Source organism: Schistocerca nitens, chromosome 5 (genome assembly GCF_023898315.1).
Source record: "Schistocerca nitens isolate TAMUIC-IGC-003100 chromosome 5, iqSchNite1.1, whole genome shotgun sequence".
Taxonomy (NCBI): domain Eukaryota; kingdom Metazoa; phylum Arthropoda; class Insecta; order Orthoptera; family Acrididae; genus Schistocerca; species Schistocerca nitens.
The window spans coordinates 553416171-553433887 of NC_064618.1; the positions used below are offsets into that span (position 1 = coordinate 553416171).

Below are 17717 nucleotides of genomic sequence, written 5' to 3' on the forward strand. Positions count from 1 at the left end.
ATACTGCACTCATCTCTGCAATCCAGAATACTTTCATTCCCTGATCGTCTCTAAGCTTGATTAGAATTCGCTGTTTCTGTTCTCCAGCCTTGCCAATGGGAGCACTGTACGCTTCACTTTTGAGATTATCTCATGGAAAGTAATCCGGAGGATTGAGGTCTGGTGATGTTGGAGGCCAAGGCGTAGACTGTGCTCTACCTATCCATTCTGGGCCATACTGACGCGTCGGATGTCGTCTGCCCACGTTCCAAAACCAAGGGCCATGGATTAATATTGCGCCGGCCAGTGTGACCTAGCGGTTCTAGGCGCTTCAGTCTGGAACCGCGTGACCGCTACGGTCGCAGGTTCGAATCCTGCCTCGAGCATGGATGTGTGTGATGTCCTTAGGTTCGTTAGGTTTAAGTAGTTCTGGTTCTAGGGGACTGATGACCTCAGATGTTAAGTCCCATAGTGCTCAGATCCATTTGAACCGTTAATATTGCCCCCAATTACGTGGGGATTTAACCGAAAAGTTCCCAATTCAAACTTATTTGCGTTTACTAAGACAATAATTCATACTGAGGTCAGTGGCCACGTGTAACCACACGTTTGCCAGTATCTCATTAACAACTTGTTTATCAAATGTTTTTGCTTCTATTATCGTATACGAAGTGTCATACAAAATTTCCGAAAGCAGCGCCATAAAAAAAAAAAAAAACAGAAAACTTACTTAACATCATAATTTTCACCCTCTCTTTTAAAGCAGCACCCTCGTGCTTTCAGCGATTTTGTCATTGTTGGAAAGAGTGGTAGAAGTCTGCTTGATGACTCCTGCTCAAAATTGCAGTTGAATCACTTCTATGGAGATACAATTTAATTCTGGGTTAGAGGAAGAAATAGCAAGGGACTAGATCAGATGAGTAGCGTGCTTGCACGCACTTTTTTCTACGTCTACCAAGTTTCGCAGCCATACGATAAATACAGGCCACAATGGACCTGCACGAGTAGCTGCACTTTTATTACAACCACCTGGTACATCACCACTGGGCTTAGACTTGCCTGTCATCTCTGGGCGAGGGCGGAAGTGGAAAATTCGTGGCATGGGAAACAATCGAAAATGAGCAATATTCGTGGGACGTACAGATACCTTTGGCATCTTTGTCTGATTCTTCTCTAGTGTCGGAGTTGGAGCGTAACTGGGATGAGAAAAAATTAAGTAATGGACAACTGCGAGTAGTCAGCTAGTATTAGGTAAAGAAGTATTAGGTAAAGAAGCACGAGTCCCGTGTAAGGAATTACGGGCTGAAACAGAGTTATGGTCTCACACCTTAATTTTTAGACCATTGCTTAAGTAGGCACGACTATCCGTGACTCTATGTAATTCGAGAAACACCGAATGTAGGTGAGTGGCAGCACACCATTGGTACAGAGTGGAGGGTGACAGCGGTCGTGGCCGGCAGATGCTGTCGCTGAGCGAGCAGCGGCGCAGCCTGGCGGAGCAGCTGGAGGAGGCCGGCGGGGAGCGCGCGCGCCTGCAGCTGGCGCTGTCTGCCGGCGGCTGGCGGCGGGGGCTCTTCTGCGCGCCCCTCGCCGGCCTGGGGCCCTCCGCAGAGGAGGCCTCGCGCCGCATCCTGCACCACTGCGGCCGCAACAAGCAGCTGGCGCGCGACCTGCGGGTGAGATAGGCGAGGTGCCGGGGTGATCTCCTCACCCTCGCCAGGAGAAATTTTACTAAAAGCGTATATACTTTTATGTACAAAAATTCCTAGATTTCCCAGATAAGTTTCAGTGAATAAAGTATCACGAATACGAAGTCTCGAAAGTGGCAATGGGCATTCCAAAACCAAGGGCCATAACTGAGTACTGATCCCAATTACATCGGGGATTAACCAAAACGTTCCCATTACAAACTTAAGAAACAGAGAAATTAATGTTGTTTAGCTACTAGTGGGCACTGATATACATCAATGAGGAAAGTTGGAAATTTGTGCCTGACCAGGACCCGAACCCTGGTCTGCTCACTAGGCAAATCCTCAGACCGCTAAGCCATCTGGACACAGTGTTCATCGCAAGCTGCACAGACTACCGTAGCATGCCTCCCATCACACCCAAATTCTCAACTTATCCACATGCTTGATGCAAATCGTGCCCACTAGCAGCTCACAATCATCATCATCATCACCAACTAAATACTAACTAACAACTAAATACACACGAGCAACTTAAATTGGAAGGAACACATAGAAAATGTTGTGGGGAAGGCTAACCAAAGACTGCGTTTTATTGGCAGGACACTTAGAAAACTTAACAGACATACTAAGGAGACTGCCTACACTACGCTTGTCCGTCCTCTTTTAGAATACTGCTGCGCGGTGTGGGATCCTTACCAGATAGGACTGACGGAGTATATCGAAAAAGTTCAAAGAAAGGCAGCATGTTTTGTATTATAGCGAAATATGGGAGAGAGTGTCACAGAAATGATACAGGATTTGGGCTGGACATCATTAAAAGAAAGGCGTTTTTCGTTGCGACGGAATCTTCTCACGAAATTCCAGTCACCAATTTTCTCCTCCGAATGCGAAAATATTTTGTTGACACCGACCTACATAGGGAGGAACGATCACCACGATAAAATAAGGGAAATTAGAGCTCGTACGAAAAGATATAGGTGTTCATTCTTTCCGCGCGCTATACGAGATGGAATAATAGAGAATTGTGGAGGTGAAATGGCTCAAATGGCTCTGAGCAGTATGGGACTTAACATCTGAGGTCATCAGTCCCCTAGAACTTAGAACTACTCAAACGTAAGTAACCTAAAGACATCACACACATCCATGCCCGAGGCAGGATTCGAACCTGCGATTGCAGCGGCCCCGCGGATCCAAGCTGTAGCGCCTAGAACCCCTCCGCCATGTGAAGGTGATTCGATGAACCCTCTGCTAGGCACTTAAATGTGATTTGCAGAGTATCAACGTAGATGTAGATGTACACCAGCCTGTTCGATCACTTGGTGATGTGATCTCTCTGAGTCGGCGTGCAACGTATGATTCCTGCAGATTCTTCCATTACTGCCGGTTTTGAGTTTCCCATTGCCAGTTCAGTCCGGCTGTCTTCTTTCAGTCCCTGTCACATCTGTCAGGTCGTCGTCCTCTTCGTCTTTTTTTCGTAAATTGGGCTCCAATATAGTACTTGTTTTGATCACCTGCCATCTTTTCTTCCATCGACTCAATCAGCCCACTGCCCTTTCAAGGTATTCACTCTTTCTGTTATGTCACTGACCGTTGTTATCCGTCTGATATCAACTGTTTTATTTCTTGATCCGTCTGAAAGAACAGACACCACATATATATCAAACTTATTTATACTAATTAGGGAAATATTTTATACTGGAATCAGTGAGTACCCGTAACCACACATTCGCCAGTATATCGTAAACAGCGCGATGTCAGCCCCTGTTTATCAGCAGTTTCTGCATCTATGATCCTATACGAGGTGTTAAACAAAATTTAGGAGGATACTCCTGTAAAACTCTGAAAACTTACTTAACATCATAATTTCCGGCCTCACTTCCAAAGTAGTGCTCTGTGCACAGATGTAATGCTTTCAGCTATTTTCCCATTGTCAGAAGCAGCATATGGTAAAGATTCCCAGATATACGAGGGGCGCGAAGACTTCTTAAGTAACAGAGCCCAGAATGTTGTGCCTCCGGCGAGTGTACATCAGAGAAAGAGTATTGTCAGGAGTGCCCCAGGGAAGCGTGATAGTACCGCTATTATTCCCTGTATAAATAGCTGATCTGGCGGACACAATGAACAGCAATCTGCGGTTATTTGTTGATGATGCTGTGGTGTATGGTAGGGTGTCCAAGCGAGTGACTGTAGGAGGATAAACGATGACTTAGACAAAATTTGTAGTTGGTGTGATGAATGCCAGCTACCATCAAAAGCAGAAAAATGTAAGATAATGCAGATGAGAAGGATAAACAAACCTGCTGTGTTCAGATATAACATTGGTAGTCTCATGCTTGACACATTCACGTGGTTTAAATATCTGAGAGTAATGGTGGAAATGGAACGAATATGTGAGAATTGTGATAGGCAAGGCGAATGGTTGACTTCGGTTTATTAGGAGAATTTTAGGAAAGTGTGGTACATCTGTGAGGTAGGCCTTATGGAGGACACTAGTGCGACCTTTTCGTGAGTACTGCTCGAGTGTCTGGGATCTGTACCAGGTCAGATTAAGGGAAGACATCGAAGCAATTGAAAGGCGGAGTGCTAGATTTATTAACGATAGGTTTGAACAACACTGAAGTGCTACGGAGATGCTTTGGGGATTAAAATGGAAATCCCTGGATGAAACGCGACTGTTTTTTTTTTCGAGGGACACTATTGAGAATATTTGGAGAACCGGCATTTGAAGCTGGCTGCAGAACGATTCTACTGCCGCCAACATACATTTGGCGTGCGGGCCATGAAGATAAGATACGAGAAATTAGGGTTCATATGTAGAAATTTAGAGAGCAGTTTTTCCTTGGCTGTATTGTGAGTGGAACAGGCAAGGAAATGACTAGTAGTGATACAGGTTTCCCTCCGCCACGTTTCTTATGGTGGCTGGCGGAGTATTTATGTACATGTAGATACTACGACATTGCAAGCTTTGTCTAATACAAAATACTATCCAGTCACTTTCCTGAGAGCCAGCCCACATAATTATGTTTGTGGCCGGGTGGGTTGCAGAAAACACTCCAGCCAGGTAAAGGCACATATTCACGAACTCACCCTACTTGCGGCCAGTAACAAACCCGAAACGTTTCGTGAGTCTTCCGACAGGACTGACAGATCACAAGAATGTGTTTAAGGCAAGACAAAAGGGAAAACGCATTACTAAGAAAGAATAACAAATACTGACTCTCTAAAATGTAGGTGGGAAGATGCTATGTAACAGCATTTCCCTCAGTTACTCGCGCGCTTAGCCATGGACTGCAGACCTGTGTTTAAAATGATGGAGCCTAATGAAATACTTCTATTTTACACTTCGATTTTATATTTTGTGAGTTACAATGCTGCTAAAGTTGTGAGAGTTTGTTGCTATTATAGTTCTTTAATCAATTACATGGCGCATGTAGATTTAAATATTGAGGACACATTTTTTAAATTATGAATTTATCAGAATTTTAGTTTCTTGGAAGTTATGTTAAAGCAGTGTGCTAAGCACTGATCTAACAAATTATTATCATTATATCAAAACATTTCATACATCATATTCTAATTGGTATTAAAATCATAAGTCTCTGGGGCATATTAAAAATTGGGAAGACAGTAAGTTATATTGGGAGAGGGGTGTGGGGCGAGAGCCACTTGCAAAATGTGATACCACTCCCAGAACCAGACACATGGACAGTGCCTATGGTCAGGAGACAAATGACTTCCTCCTATCTTCTCATCTGTGGGCAAGTGTGAGCCTAAGAGGAAAAGGTGTGTTTTGGAACGGACAAAGGAAGTGGATGTGGATATGATTTTTCACTGACGATGCCATTCTGTATAGATAAATGCCGTCATTGAACAATCTTGGATAATCATAAGCATTGCAGAAACATTGGGACAAGAAAATTTGTTTTAGAATGGGATCCACCAGGAATGAACACAACAATTTTTTCTTCGTTTAACCAGATATATTTCGCTGAAGTTACAGCATCAACGGTGTTTTCTTTTAATTTTCTCTCTATTAAATAATAGGAAAATTGTTCATTCCTATCTGTACAAATATAAATTTGAGTATTCAAGAAAATATTCACAAATTTGAAATACAGATAAGACCTTGTTTTATGTATTCATTGTCACCATGCACTATGGTTTTCGTGATTTTTATGTTCTACATTACAAAATGAACAGCAATCTGCGGTTATTTGTTGATGATGCTGTGGTGTATGGTAGGGTGTCCAAGCGAGTGACTGTAGGAGGATAAACGATGACTTAGACAAAATTTGTAGTTGGTGTGATGAATGCCAGCTACCATCAAAAGCAGAAAAATGTAAGATAATGCAGATGAGAAGGATAAACAAACCTGCTGTGTTCAGATATAACATTGGTAGTCTCATGCTTGACACATTCACGTGGTTTAAATATCTGAGAGTAATGGTGGAAATGGAACGAATATGTGAGAATTGTGATAGGCAAGGCGAATGGTTGACTTCGGTTTATTAGGAGAATTTTAGGAAAGTGTGGTACATCTGTGAGGTAGGCCTTATGGAGGACACTAGTGCGACCTTTTCGTGAGTACTGCTCGAGTGTCTGGGATCTGTACCAGGTCAGATTAAGGGAAGACATCGAAGCAATTGAAAGGCGGAGTGCTAGATTTATTAACGATAGGTTTGAACAACACTGAAGTGCTACGGAGATGCTTTGGGGATTAAAATGGAAATCCCTGGATGAAACGCGACTGTTTTTTTTTTCGAGGGACACTATTGAGAATATTTGGAGAACCGGCATTTGAAGCTGGCTGCAGAACGATTCTACTGCCGCCAACATACATTTGGCGTGCGGGCCATGAAGATAAGATACGAGAAATTAGGGTTCATATGTAGAAATTTAGAGAGCAGTTTTTCCTTGGCTGTATTGTGAGTGGAACAGGCAAGGAAATGACTAGTAGTGATACAGGTTTCCCTCCGCCACGTTTCTTATGGTGGCTGGCGGAGTATTTATGTACATGTAGATACTACGACATTGCAAGCTTTGTCTAATACAAAATACTATCCAGTCACTTTCCTGAGAGCCAGCCCACATAATTATGTTTGTGACCGGGTGGGTTGCAGAAAACACTCCAGCCAGGTAAAGGCACATATTCACGAACTCACCCTACTTGCGGCCAGTAACAAACCCGAAACGTTTCGTGAGTCTTCCGACAGGACTGACAGATCACAAGAATGTGTTTAAGGCAAGACAAAAGGGAAAACGCATTACTAAGAAAGAATAACAAATACTGACTCTCTAAAATGTAGGTGGGAAGATGCTATGTAACAGCATTTCCCTCAGTTACTCGCGCGCTTAGCCATGGACTGCAGACCTGTGTTTAAAATGATGGAGCCTAATGAAATACTTCTATTTTACACTTCGATTTTATATTTTGTGAGTTACAATGCTGCTAAAGTTGTGAGAGTTTGTTGCTATTATAGTTCTTTAATCAATTACATGGCGCATGTAGATTTAAATATTGAGGACACATTTTTTAAATTATGAATTTATCAGAATTTTAGTTTCTTGGAAGTTATGTTAAAGCAGTGTGCTAAGCACTGATCTAACAAATTATTATCATTATATCAAAACATTTCATACATCATATTCTAATTGGTATTAAAATCATAAGTCTCTGGGGCATATTAAAAATTGGGAAGACAGTAAGTTATATTGGGAGAGGGGTGTGGGGCGAGAGCCACTTGCAAAATGTGATACCACTCCCAGAACCAGACACATGGACAGTGCCTATGGTCAGGAGACAAATGACTTCCTCCTATCTTCTCATCTGTGGGCAAGTGTGAGCCTAAGAGGAAAAGGTGTGTTTTGGAACGGACAAAGGAAGTGGATGTGGATATGATTTTTCACTGACGATGCCATTCTGTATAGATAAATGCCGTCATTGAACAATCTTGGATAATCATAAGCATTGCAGAAACATTGGGACAAGTAAATTTGTTTTAGAATGGGATCCACCAGGAATGAACACAACAATTTTTTCTTCGTTTAACCAGATATATTTCGCTGAAGTTACAGCATCAACGGTGTTTTCTTTTAATTTTCTCTCTATTAAATAATAGGAAAATTGTTCATTCCTATCTGTACAAATATAAATTTGAGTATTCAAGAAAATATTCACAAATTTGAAATACAGATAAGACCTTGTTTTATGTATTCATTGTCACCATGCACTATGGTTTTCGTGATTTTTATGTTCTACATTACAAAAAAAAATAGTGTTTGCTCATGGTGGATCGTAAGAGCTTCAACCTCCACATGAATATTTCAGTGTCACCAGACATTTCCAAGTACGTTCTACAACAAATTCCGAAACACAGCAGCAAAACTACACCAAACTATTCTGATCATAAAATTCAACAATATCTCTCTTTCACACAATGTGATATCTAAATTTGTATATGGCAATGTAAATAGCACGTTATCCATGGTTCAATGCGCCAAGCACAAAACCAAAATCGGCAGACTGAAAGAGCCAAGATAAATGCCTACATATCAGGAAACAGCAACTCAGTGTTGAACTATTCAGAATTCATCTAGAACTAGAAGTCACCTCATATTCCCTGAAATATTTAATAACATTATGAAAGGAGATACAATCAGACAAAATACAGAAACACTAACAAAAATAAAATGGGAATAATAACAACGAAAACTGAACAGACTGTTCCGATGAAACAAAACCATTAAATACAAAAGCAGATGGTAAAAAACTGCAGATTCTATAAACGTCTTGTCAGCCTTACCGACATAACACTCACCAACCAAGAAGTAAATTTGCATTGTCAACACTCACATGACATGCTAGGCATGAATCTTATTACAGAAAGTGAATACATAATAAAACAACAAGAAAGGAGAACAAAAAAATGTACTGATGGTGACAATCAGTGAAGAAGAAACGAAATCCAGGAAAATAATCAATAAACTTGGAAACAACAAGGCTCCCGTCAAAAAGGTAGACATGGGCAACACTATGGTACAATAAAACAGGTGGGATACAAAAATAAAACCTTAAAATTTCTAGAAGACAACAACATAGCAAAGCTAACCAGTTACCCAACATGAAAATACCAGAAAAATACACAGACACTTCTAAATAACATCTCACTTATATCCAGAAGACACGATGTGCAATGGGTGAAACAAAAGAACCCCAAAGCACCCACACCAAACAGTTTACCAAAAACCTGCAAGCAGGATATACAGATATACCCAGTTGTAAATTTCAGAAATGCACTTTCGTATCACCTAGCCACAGAAACATACAAATTCTTGCAGAAACATTAAGTATACACAAACAACAGAAGCATATACAACACCAAAGAGCTAATATAAAAGATCAAAAATATCAACATACCCAGAACAGCCACACACATATAATTTTATATCACATCCATGGACACCAATATCCCCCCCCCCCCCGACAGAAACCACCATCATCATCAGAAAGCAATTAGAACAATAGAAGGATATTCTCAAACCCCACATAAAAGAAATAACAAACATTCTAAAATTAATCACAGAGAAAAACTATTACTCATCCGAAAACCAGTTCCATTCACAACAAGATGAACTCCCTACAGGATCACCAGTCAGTGGACTATCTTCCTTGATCACATCTTCCTTAATCACATAAGAACAAAATATTTGAAACCACGGTAAATTCCAAGCAATATAGAGTAGTTTATTGGAATTGGTATGTGTAAGGCGGTACACACAAAAACCGGCTCCAAATACTAGGCTGCTCATTGTCACCCAACATTTGTGTACTATTGTTTCGAAGCTTTTGCGACTATATTTTGTACTGTCGTTACAAAAACCGTTACAACTTGGCTAAGACGTGTGAAGTACATATAACGGTGTGTTGCTGTGTGAGACATTGTCAAATTGTCTTTGTTAGACCTACTAGAGTGGAATAGGTATGTTCCCTATTTTCGGAATCATGTAGCACTGATAATACAACTCTTTCAACTGCATTAATTGTTGATAACGCACTTCACAGACCATATTGGGCCACGGTATGTAGGCTGCACACTCAAAAAATATATGTACTTGATATGCCTGTAGCTTTGGTTTCTGTCTCCTTTTTCATATACGGGCAAGACAATTGTCAGTTTCAGGCCATCTTGAAATGTTCCCCCCCTAAACTTCCTACTGTTAAGATAAGACAGCGGAATTCATGTAGTATCTATTATTTGCTTTATCATAAAAGTGGAGAAACCGTGTATGTGTTCGATTCTGGAGTTGCTCAGCGATCTCTCTACACCCAGCATACCTCTAAAACAAACAGTTTTCCTCCCAAATTTCGGAAAGTCTAGTACCAGCTTTGTTTCTTGTGAACTGAGAAGTCAATCCTCATTGTCATCCAAATTATTTTCATCTTTCATGGCTAATTTTCCTGAACTTATGGAACTATTATTTAGCTCATCTGCACTTAGAGGTGCACGTAAATTTTCTGCAATTAGCTCAGTTTCTGTTTTAACTATTTTCCAAGCTGACTGAGAAATATAGTTCTTACTGGCTTAATTCTTTGCACCAATGATATCAGTTCTGTAAAGTTTTGTAACTTGGCATCTGAATGTCTGTAATCATTACTAGCGCAAGATTTGTCATTGAATATTTTTAGCAGAATCCTTTAGTTATTCAAGTAAGGAGTGTACCAGTCACTTACATTTCTGTGTTTTTTTCCTTGCATGTAATCTATAGTGTTTTAAGATGAAGAGACAATATTCATTAAAGATAGTGGCAATAATACGTAAGAAATAATCAAAAGCATCACTTAATATGATTCTTTCTCCATGTCAGTGGTACACAAATAAACACTCAAACACTTTTGTGTGATAGGCCTGTATGTTACATTCGGTGGATTTAAGTGTCTCACTGCTGTCGGTTATATTCGTTAATCATGATCGTTTTTAACTACATATATTTTATTAATAATCCATCTTGGTCAGAAATATAGGTTTACAAAATTTAAAACTCCATCATCTTTGCGAATGTTTGATGTAACATTCTCTATACATGCAATCTGCCTGATAGGGCTATAATTCAGGCAAAAGAAAATATATGACTAGAGCGTGTCCAGCAGAAGCCTACTTTTAGAATTTTGCATCATCACATCAGTATTAATGTGACCAAATATTAAAATGTTATGGTTCTTATCCTAAGTATGTACATTAACAGATTATCTACATGTTGGACAACTACTTTGATACCAGTTTTGGACGTACAGTTCATGAATGTAATAACAATTTTGCTTTCAGGGAAGTGAATGACAACAATTTCAAGTTCTCCTTCACGTACTAAATGTTTGAGTTCTATTATCTCAACTGTATGGTTGAGATCACTTTTGATTAGTGTTGATACCCCACCATTTTCCACATTTGATGTAAAATAATCAGTTAAAAACTTAAAGCCATCTGGAATATACATATTGTATTTGTGTTCCTTAAGCTAGTGCTCATTGAAGCACAGCATGTCATACTGCAAAAAATTTTTAGAGTTCATGAAGTTTGTCACTGATCGTATATTTGTGTGGAAGAAGGGTCGATATTCATAATCTTTAGCTTTAATTGTAATACAGCTATATCATTTCATAACTGTGTAGTTAAAGATGGCGATTGTAACTTAACAGACTAAAACTTGTAAGGACAAGGCTTGGTCATCACTGCAGGCTTCCCTGGAGGAGACACTGATTTTCAAGGCCGTGAATAGTTTTTCCGAGTTTTAATTTGTCACAACTTTTTTTAAAAGCTTTGTGTGAGGTTAGTTTAGCAGAGTAATTGCACTTCTGGTCAATTTTTGTATAAAGGTCACTTTTAGAAGTGCTAGTATTTGTTAGTGTCGCGTTATTGAAATTATAGCAGATTTGTTTGTATTTAATATTCGCTTTCTATACTTCTTTGTTCACACAAGAAATTTACATCATGTTATGTCGATGTGGAACGTTTACTTTTATGGCATTGTATGCGTGAGGCTCGGTAGTGTTTTCTTGTGCTCAGAAGTTGCATCAGATGTTCGGTGGTCATTTACATCATTTGCTAGTCTAGTTACTACAACAAACTCTTTAGTTGACTACTCACAGATTTCGAAAACAATTTCCCCTTCACTCCACTGAGTCATTGGCATAGAGCATAACCTTCTTTTGAAAACAGTCTTTCAAAAAAGCTAACAATGCGGCTATACAGCTCAAATATTTAAGTGCAGATTTTTGTAGTTTTAGATACGTAGACTGGCGAAGTGAGAGATGAGTCCATACGTCTAATGGGTCTTAATTAAGGACTAGAAGGCGATCTTTCAGATAGCAACTATGCTATGGTAGCTGTTTTATAATGTTCAGCCTATAAACCGAATTTAATCTCGTGTTTGCGCGTGTTGCCAATATTGCTTGACTCAAAGAAAGCATGAATAGAATGAACAATGTAAGACATTAGTTTACGCATAGCTACAATAGTAGCCAACGTTCCTGCATTAGCTCCTCCTCTTCGCATGGCCACGCCTGACAAGTCAGGAATGTGTTGCAGCGGTATCGTAATGCAACGTGTCCAAACAAAGATTATTTTAAATCACAAAAGGAAAATTGACAGTGGAATAAAGTTGCCAAGTCTTTTGCTAACATCTAATGTCGGTATGTTGACTTAAACATCGATATTACAGCCTGTAAACGAAGAGCGCGCGGCGCTTATGGTAGGAGACGGCAAGAACGCTGCTAGTATCTTCTGGTAAACCTTCCGGGATGTAAGGTCGTGGTCCATGAAACTCTTCAGCTCCTAACGTTTCGTCCAGAGCTGCGCTGGACATCTTCAGAGGGGTGTTTCTACTCCGGTGAGTCTTGCCGACTCACCGGAGGAGAAACACCCCTCTGAAGATGTCCAGCGCAGCTCTGGACGAAACGTTAGGAGCTGGAGAGTTTCATGGACCACGACCTTACATCCCGGAAGGTTTACCAGAAGATATGTCATCCGGTCGTGAAAGCCTTCATACTATGAACGCTGCTAGTGCTGCACAGGATGACGAAGAATAAACTCCCTCTTGCAGTGTAGAACAGCTTGCTGTGGTTAACGTAAATTCTGCTCCCGCTCTTTTCTTGCGTTAGTTATATTAGCTACTGACACTGTTCAAAAATAAGATGCCCACTCTTAATAGACTTTGGTACGGTGAATTGGAAAATGACAATTTTTTTTTTTAGGTATATAGCGTGCTATATAAAGAAAACTCTCATGGGAGCCACTAGTAAATTCCAGTAAAGTCCTGTTACGACCATTACACGTGAAGCTAGACCTGATGAAGCCATTCGCAAAAGAAATAAGTGCAACGAACGAGCATTTAAATACTTGCGTAGAAAATCCCCGGGACTAATGGTAAGTGCTGAGAAGATCAAGCAGTGAGTGTTGATTGTTCCACAAACGTGCAAGGGTTGTGGAAACCAGCAGTTCGATTGTATTCTCAGTCCTGGTAAGTTAAAAGCGTGGCAATGCTTTCAGAAAGTTAGATCACTGTTCTTGGGCAATAGGAAAGGTTGAAAAATGCATTGAACCTTTGAATGACCTTATATGAAGGGCTTATTTTTGTTCATTCTGAGCGCTCATTTAACTTTAGGACTCTGTATCTCAGTATGAACTTATGGACTTGTACCACTATTGAATTAAGCCCTTCATATGTGCTTGTGAGAAACCGGAAGGCAACATGTCACTCTAAATGCACTTTATTCACTCACATGTCGACGTTTTCCCTGAAGGTAATGGGGTATTTAGTGATGAACATGGTGAGATGATTCACCAACAAATGTCTGTAATGGGCCATCGATACCGAGGATGATTCAGTGCTTCAATGTTGGCAGATTTCTGCTAGACTTTGCAGAAAGGCTCGAATTTTCCCCATAAGCGGCAGGCGAAGAGAAAACGTCTGTTGTAAACAAGGTACCTGTTAGTAGTGTATCTTTAACTAAAGTAATCTGACTGTAGCTTTTCATGTACTTAGTCTAAAGCATGTTGATTTATTTTTCCATATGATTTGTGAAAAGGTCAGATTTAACAGTTCCGCAGTGTTCATATATTTCAGTAGCATATCCTACCAAATATCTAAAAAACTACAGCTTATGTGACAAAAATTATGTGAGATGTGCTTTTAGGACCACTTAAATTGTATAAATCTATTTAGATATCCTTGTCATTGTTAAAAAATTTCGAATAGCACATGAAAAATGTGAATTTCAGTACTTCACAAAAAATATGAACTTCAACCCCTTGTATCAAAAAGAACAAGAGCCTTCCTAGAAAAACGGACTCCATATTTGTGATCAGTGCATCGAATTAAACCCGAAACCACTGTCAAATACTTGTCACGTAAAAGTCTGCTGGGCAGTGCTACGCTTGTTAGACAGTGGCCCACTATCGTATGTGAAGAACATAAAAGCTTCAATAACTTCCACGGCTGAGCTAATCTAGATTTTTAATTGCTTGTGTATTCTGTACGAAGTTAACGCATTTAGCAGAAAATAAACATCCTCGGGCATCGCTACACACTGTGCCGCCGCTGATTCAAAAGGCGTCCTGCGAAAGTGTAAATACGGCCTTGTGGAACAGTCTGTAATGTTTGTGAATTGAGTACCGACAGTAGGGATGGGAAAAGCCGATACCGGTATCTTAGTTCTGAAAAACCGTTATATTTTGGTATTTGTTTGATCTCGGTTATAATAGGGGTTTTTTATTTTTTACTAATAACTGACCAAAAAAAGGAATAACCATTAGCCATAGCAGCAGTGCTAAAATTATTCGTTTTTAAATAAACCTTCTTAAAAAAGAAATACATTTTATTCGTAAAATTTACATTGGTTTGGAATATTGCGTTGTTCTAGAAAATGAGAAAAGCAATCAGTACTATTTTAATAACAATGCCGACAGAAACGAGCGACAAACATATGGCATAAAAACTGAGACAATAATGTCCCTGTTGCTGTATGTTGTGGCTTAAGGTACGAGAGTATGTGCAGTGTGGAAGACTTGCTACAACCTAAGCTGTACGGCAGTTTCCCGCTGTCGTCGCTGGACAACCGTTGTATTGCAGAAAGTCACCAACCCTAGTATGGAGTATTTTTACGAAGTGACGTAACAATGAAGTACAAAAATAATCACTTTAGAAGATGAACGATTTGTATGTCATTTCTATCAAATAATTAAAGAGGAAGAAAATAATTATGGTAACAGTAATAAATGAAAAACTTAACAAGTCCTTCACACTGTACAACAAAAATAGAAATTAGCTAATCTGCTGCCTGTGTCTACATAATATACCATTATGGGCTTGTAACACATGCAAACGCAGAAATTCGCGAGAAAAATTAAGTTCTTCAACCACAGTTTTCACCCTTTAGCTCTGACTATTCGTAATGCTCAAATAGTGGTATGATCCCCGATTACAACACAATTTTTGAGCAGGGTTTCATAAAATTAGAATCAACAGGAGAAAACTAGTGATTTTTGTGGTATTAAACTGCTTATCACTTTTCGAGCAAAGCTGCGAACGTTGGATGGACTAAGTTTTTTTTAACTGTCTATTTAATTTAATATTTTGATTCTATGTCTTGGAAGTGAGAGAGTAAAAATTTTTCAATCTTTGTTCGATTTATACGATTATTATAGGAAATAATAGGTAGAAAAACACCGAAAATCGGGTATTTCATAAACCGATTATTTTGAGCGTTTTTAATAGTCAGGTCAAACAGGTGTTGAAAAAACAAAAACGCGCTAACCGAAAACCGGTTATTTCAGCTATAACGCCATCCCTAACCGAGAGTGGGGACTCGCCCGCTCGCTCTTCCATTCACCAATGGACTATACATTCAGGGACTCTATTTCGATATTGAAACATCGACTTTCAATCTCCCAGCACCGATATGTTCTAAATATCGGTAATCATCGAATATGCCTACCATTGAACAGGAAGCAGAGCGCCGGCTGGAGCGTGCAGAGTGCGGGCTGCTGCGCGTGCAGGAGAACCTGGCCTTGGCGTCGCGACGCGTCGACCAGAAACGGAGCGACGCCCGGCAGGTGGCGCGCCTGGCGGCCGAGCTTCGCGCCGCCGCCGCAGACACGGATGCGGCGCTGGCGGAAGCCCGACGCAAGAGGCGCGCGCTCTCCAAGCGGCTGCGGCACACCAACAGGTCACCGGCCAGCCTTACTTATTCGTTTTTTTGATTTTCGACTCCCCTTTAACCTGACTAAAAAAAGCTCAAAATAAATTACGAGGATAAACGTTATGTATCGGGCGCAGAGGTCTGGCAATTAAAACGTCACTGCCGACTTTCTGGCCTCGCCGTACCAAATTTTTATTTATTTAGCGTATGACTAGCATCAGATCGCCTAAGAAAACATTTTTCTTTAACAATTCATATACACATAAAGGCTTAGCGCCTGCAGCTTCACTCGCATATACTATGTGGCCTACACATTTTTTTTTTCTTTAATCGAATTTTTATATTGTTCACAAACTGCAACACTTTCTAAACTTTTCACCCTAATTAAGGCCATAGAAGCATGATCTTTTCCGAATGTACTTCTGACCAAAAAGCTATTCTGGTAGGTGGTGTCCAAGGTTTTTGTTAATCGTACCTTTTACTTTCTTGTGGTGGTATTTCCATAGAAAGTTTCATAGCTTTTAAAATTCTTTTATAATAAAATAATTTCATAAAGCTTTTCTTCCTCTACTCCACCTCCTTAAGGAACTGAATTTCCAAAATCAATGACATACATACTTTTTTATTTCCAATCGAGAAACCAAATACCAATTTTCATTTATGTACCATTAAACATCCTCTAGTAGTTCTTTAATAATGAATCATTTTCAGAAAAGCCTTTCACCGTCTATTTTACCGTCTTAGTGGTTGAATTTCCAAAAATGCTGAAATATATTTTTTTTTAATTTCTGCCTGAGAAAACAAATACCAATTTTCCTGAAACTTCCTGGCAGATTAAAACTGTGTGCCCGACCGAGATTCGAACTCGGGACCGAGGTCAGTCAGAGGAGCTCAGTGTAAGGCCGGAAATGCATATCCTCCTATTTCCATCTATTGTACCATAATTTTTTCCTTATTTTGTTACCTGAAGATATAACATTTCTGTGTCTTTATATATTGTAATTGTTTTAATATATATATATATATATATATATATATATATATATATATATATATATGCATTTATGTCGATGTATAATTGGTTTGTTTTGTAAATATTATTTGTATTTTACGCTGGGTCTTGCCTAGGGAAAACTATGCTATCGAACGAAGACATCGATAGGTCGTGTGAAGAACGAAAGTGTGTAGGATCTTTGGTAGTGAACTCTGCCGCGTGGAGCGCGGGCAGCGAGGGGAGTCTGGTTGGTGTAGTGCGATTGAGCAGGTGTGTTGTGTGACGCTCCCGCAAGTTGCCGGGCTTTCGGGGTTTGGCAGCATGTAATTGCGATGGACTGGCTATATTAGTTTCTAGCACGGTGTCGCGGACGGGAAGCATTAGCTGGCACACATCAAGAGCCCGTTTCTCCTGGTGACCGTGTCGAGAAGAAGGCGCGCCAGCATCCAGCTTCTGCAACAGCGACGGCCGACAATGAGTGACTGTCGCCACCTCCTCGATCGGCGACTTCAAACCTTCAATCAACCAACAAGGAAGACACATAAAGTTTCAGATTTGTATGGCAGACCTCAGCTTTTCAAACTGTTCAAATCACAAAATTACAGCAACGTAGCATGAACCTTTGTTGCTCATTGTCCCAATTGCATTGCCAAGCAGGGTCCCTTCCTTTTCCGAAATGAACCCGAGTGTCGTTGAAATTCAAACGCCAGCATTAAAGCATTATAATTCGATTTCACTGCTTTAATTTCAAAGTTCAGTTAAAGTATTCATAGCTGGCTACAATATTTAGATTACACAAGCACAAATTAAGAGTGCAGTTTTGTTACCGTATTTTAGCTTACCTGTGACTGCAGCTCAG

General features: G+C 40.0%; 1 protein-coding gene across 1 annotated transcript in view; it reads left to right on the top strand.

Annotated features, from left to right (window-relative positions):
- Positions 1-1439: 1439 nt before the first annotated feature.
- LOC126260574 (uncharacterized) overlaps positions 1440-17717 on the top strand; it is a 105570-nt gene continuing 89292 nt past the window's right edge. The window contains exons 1-2 of the mRNA XM_049957910.1: positions 1440-1655; positions 15671-15891. Coding sequence (XP_049813867.1) covers positions 1440-1655; positions 15671-15891 — 437 coding nt within the window. The remainder of the gene's footprint in view (positions 1656-15670; positions 15892-17717) is intronic.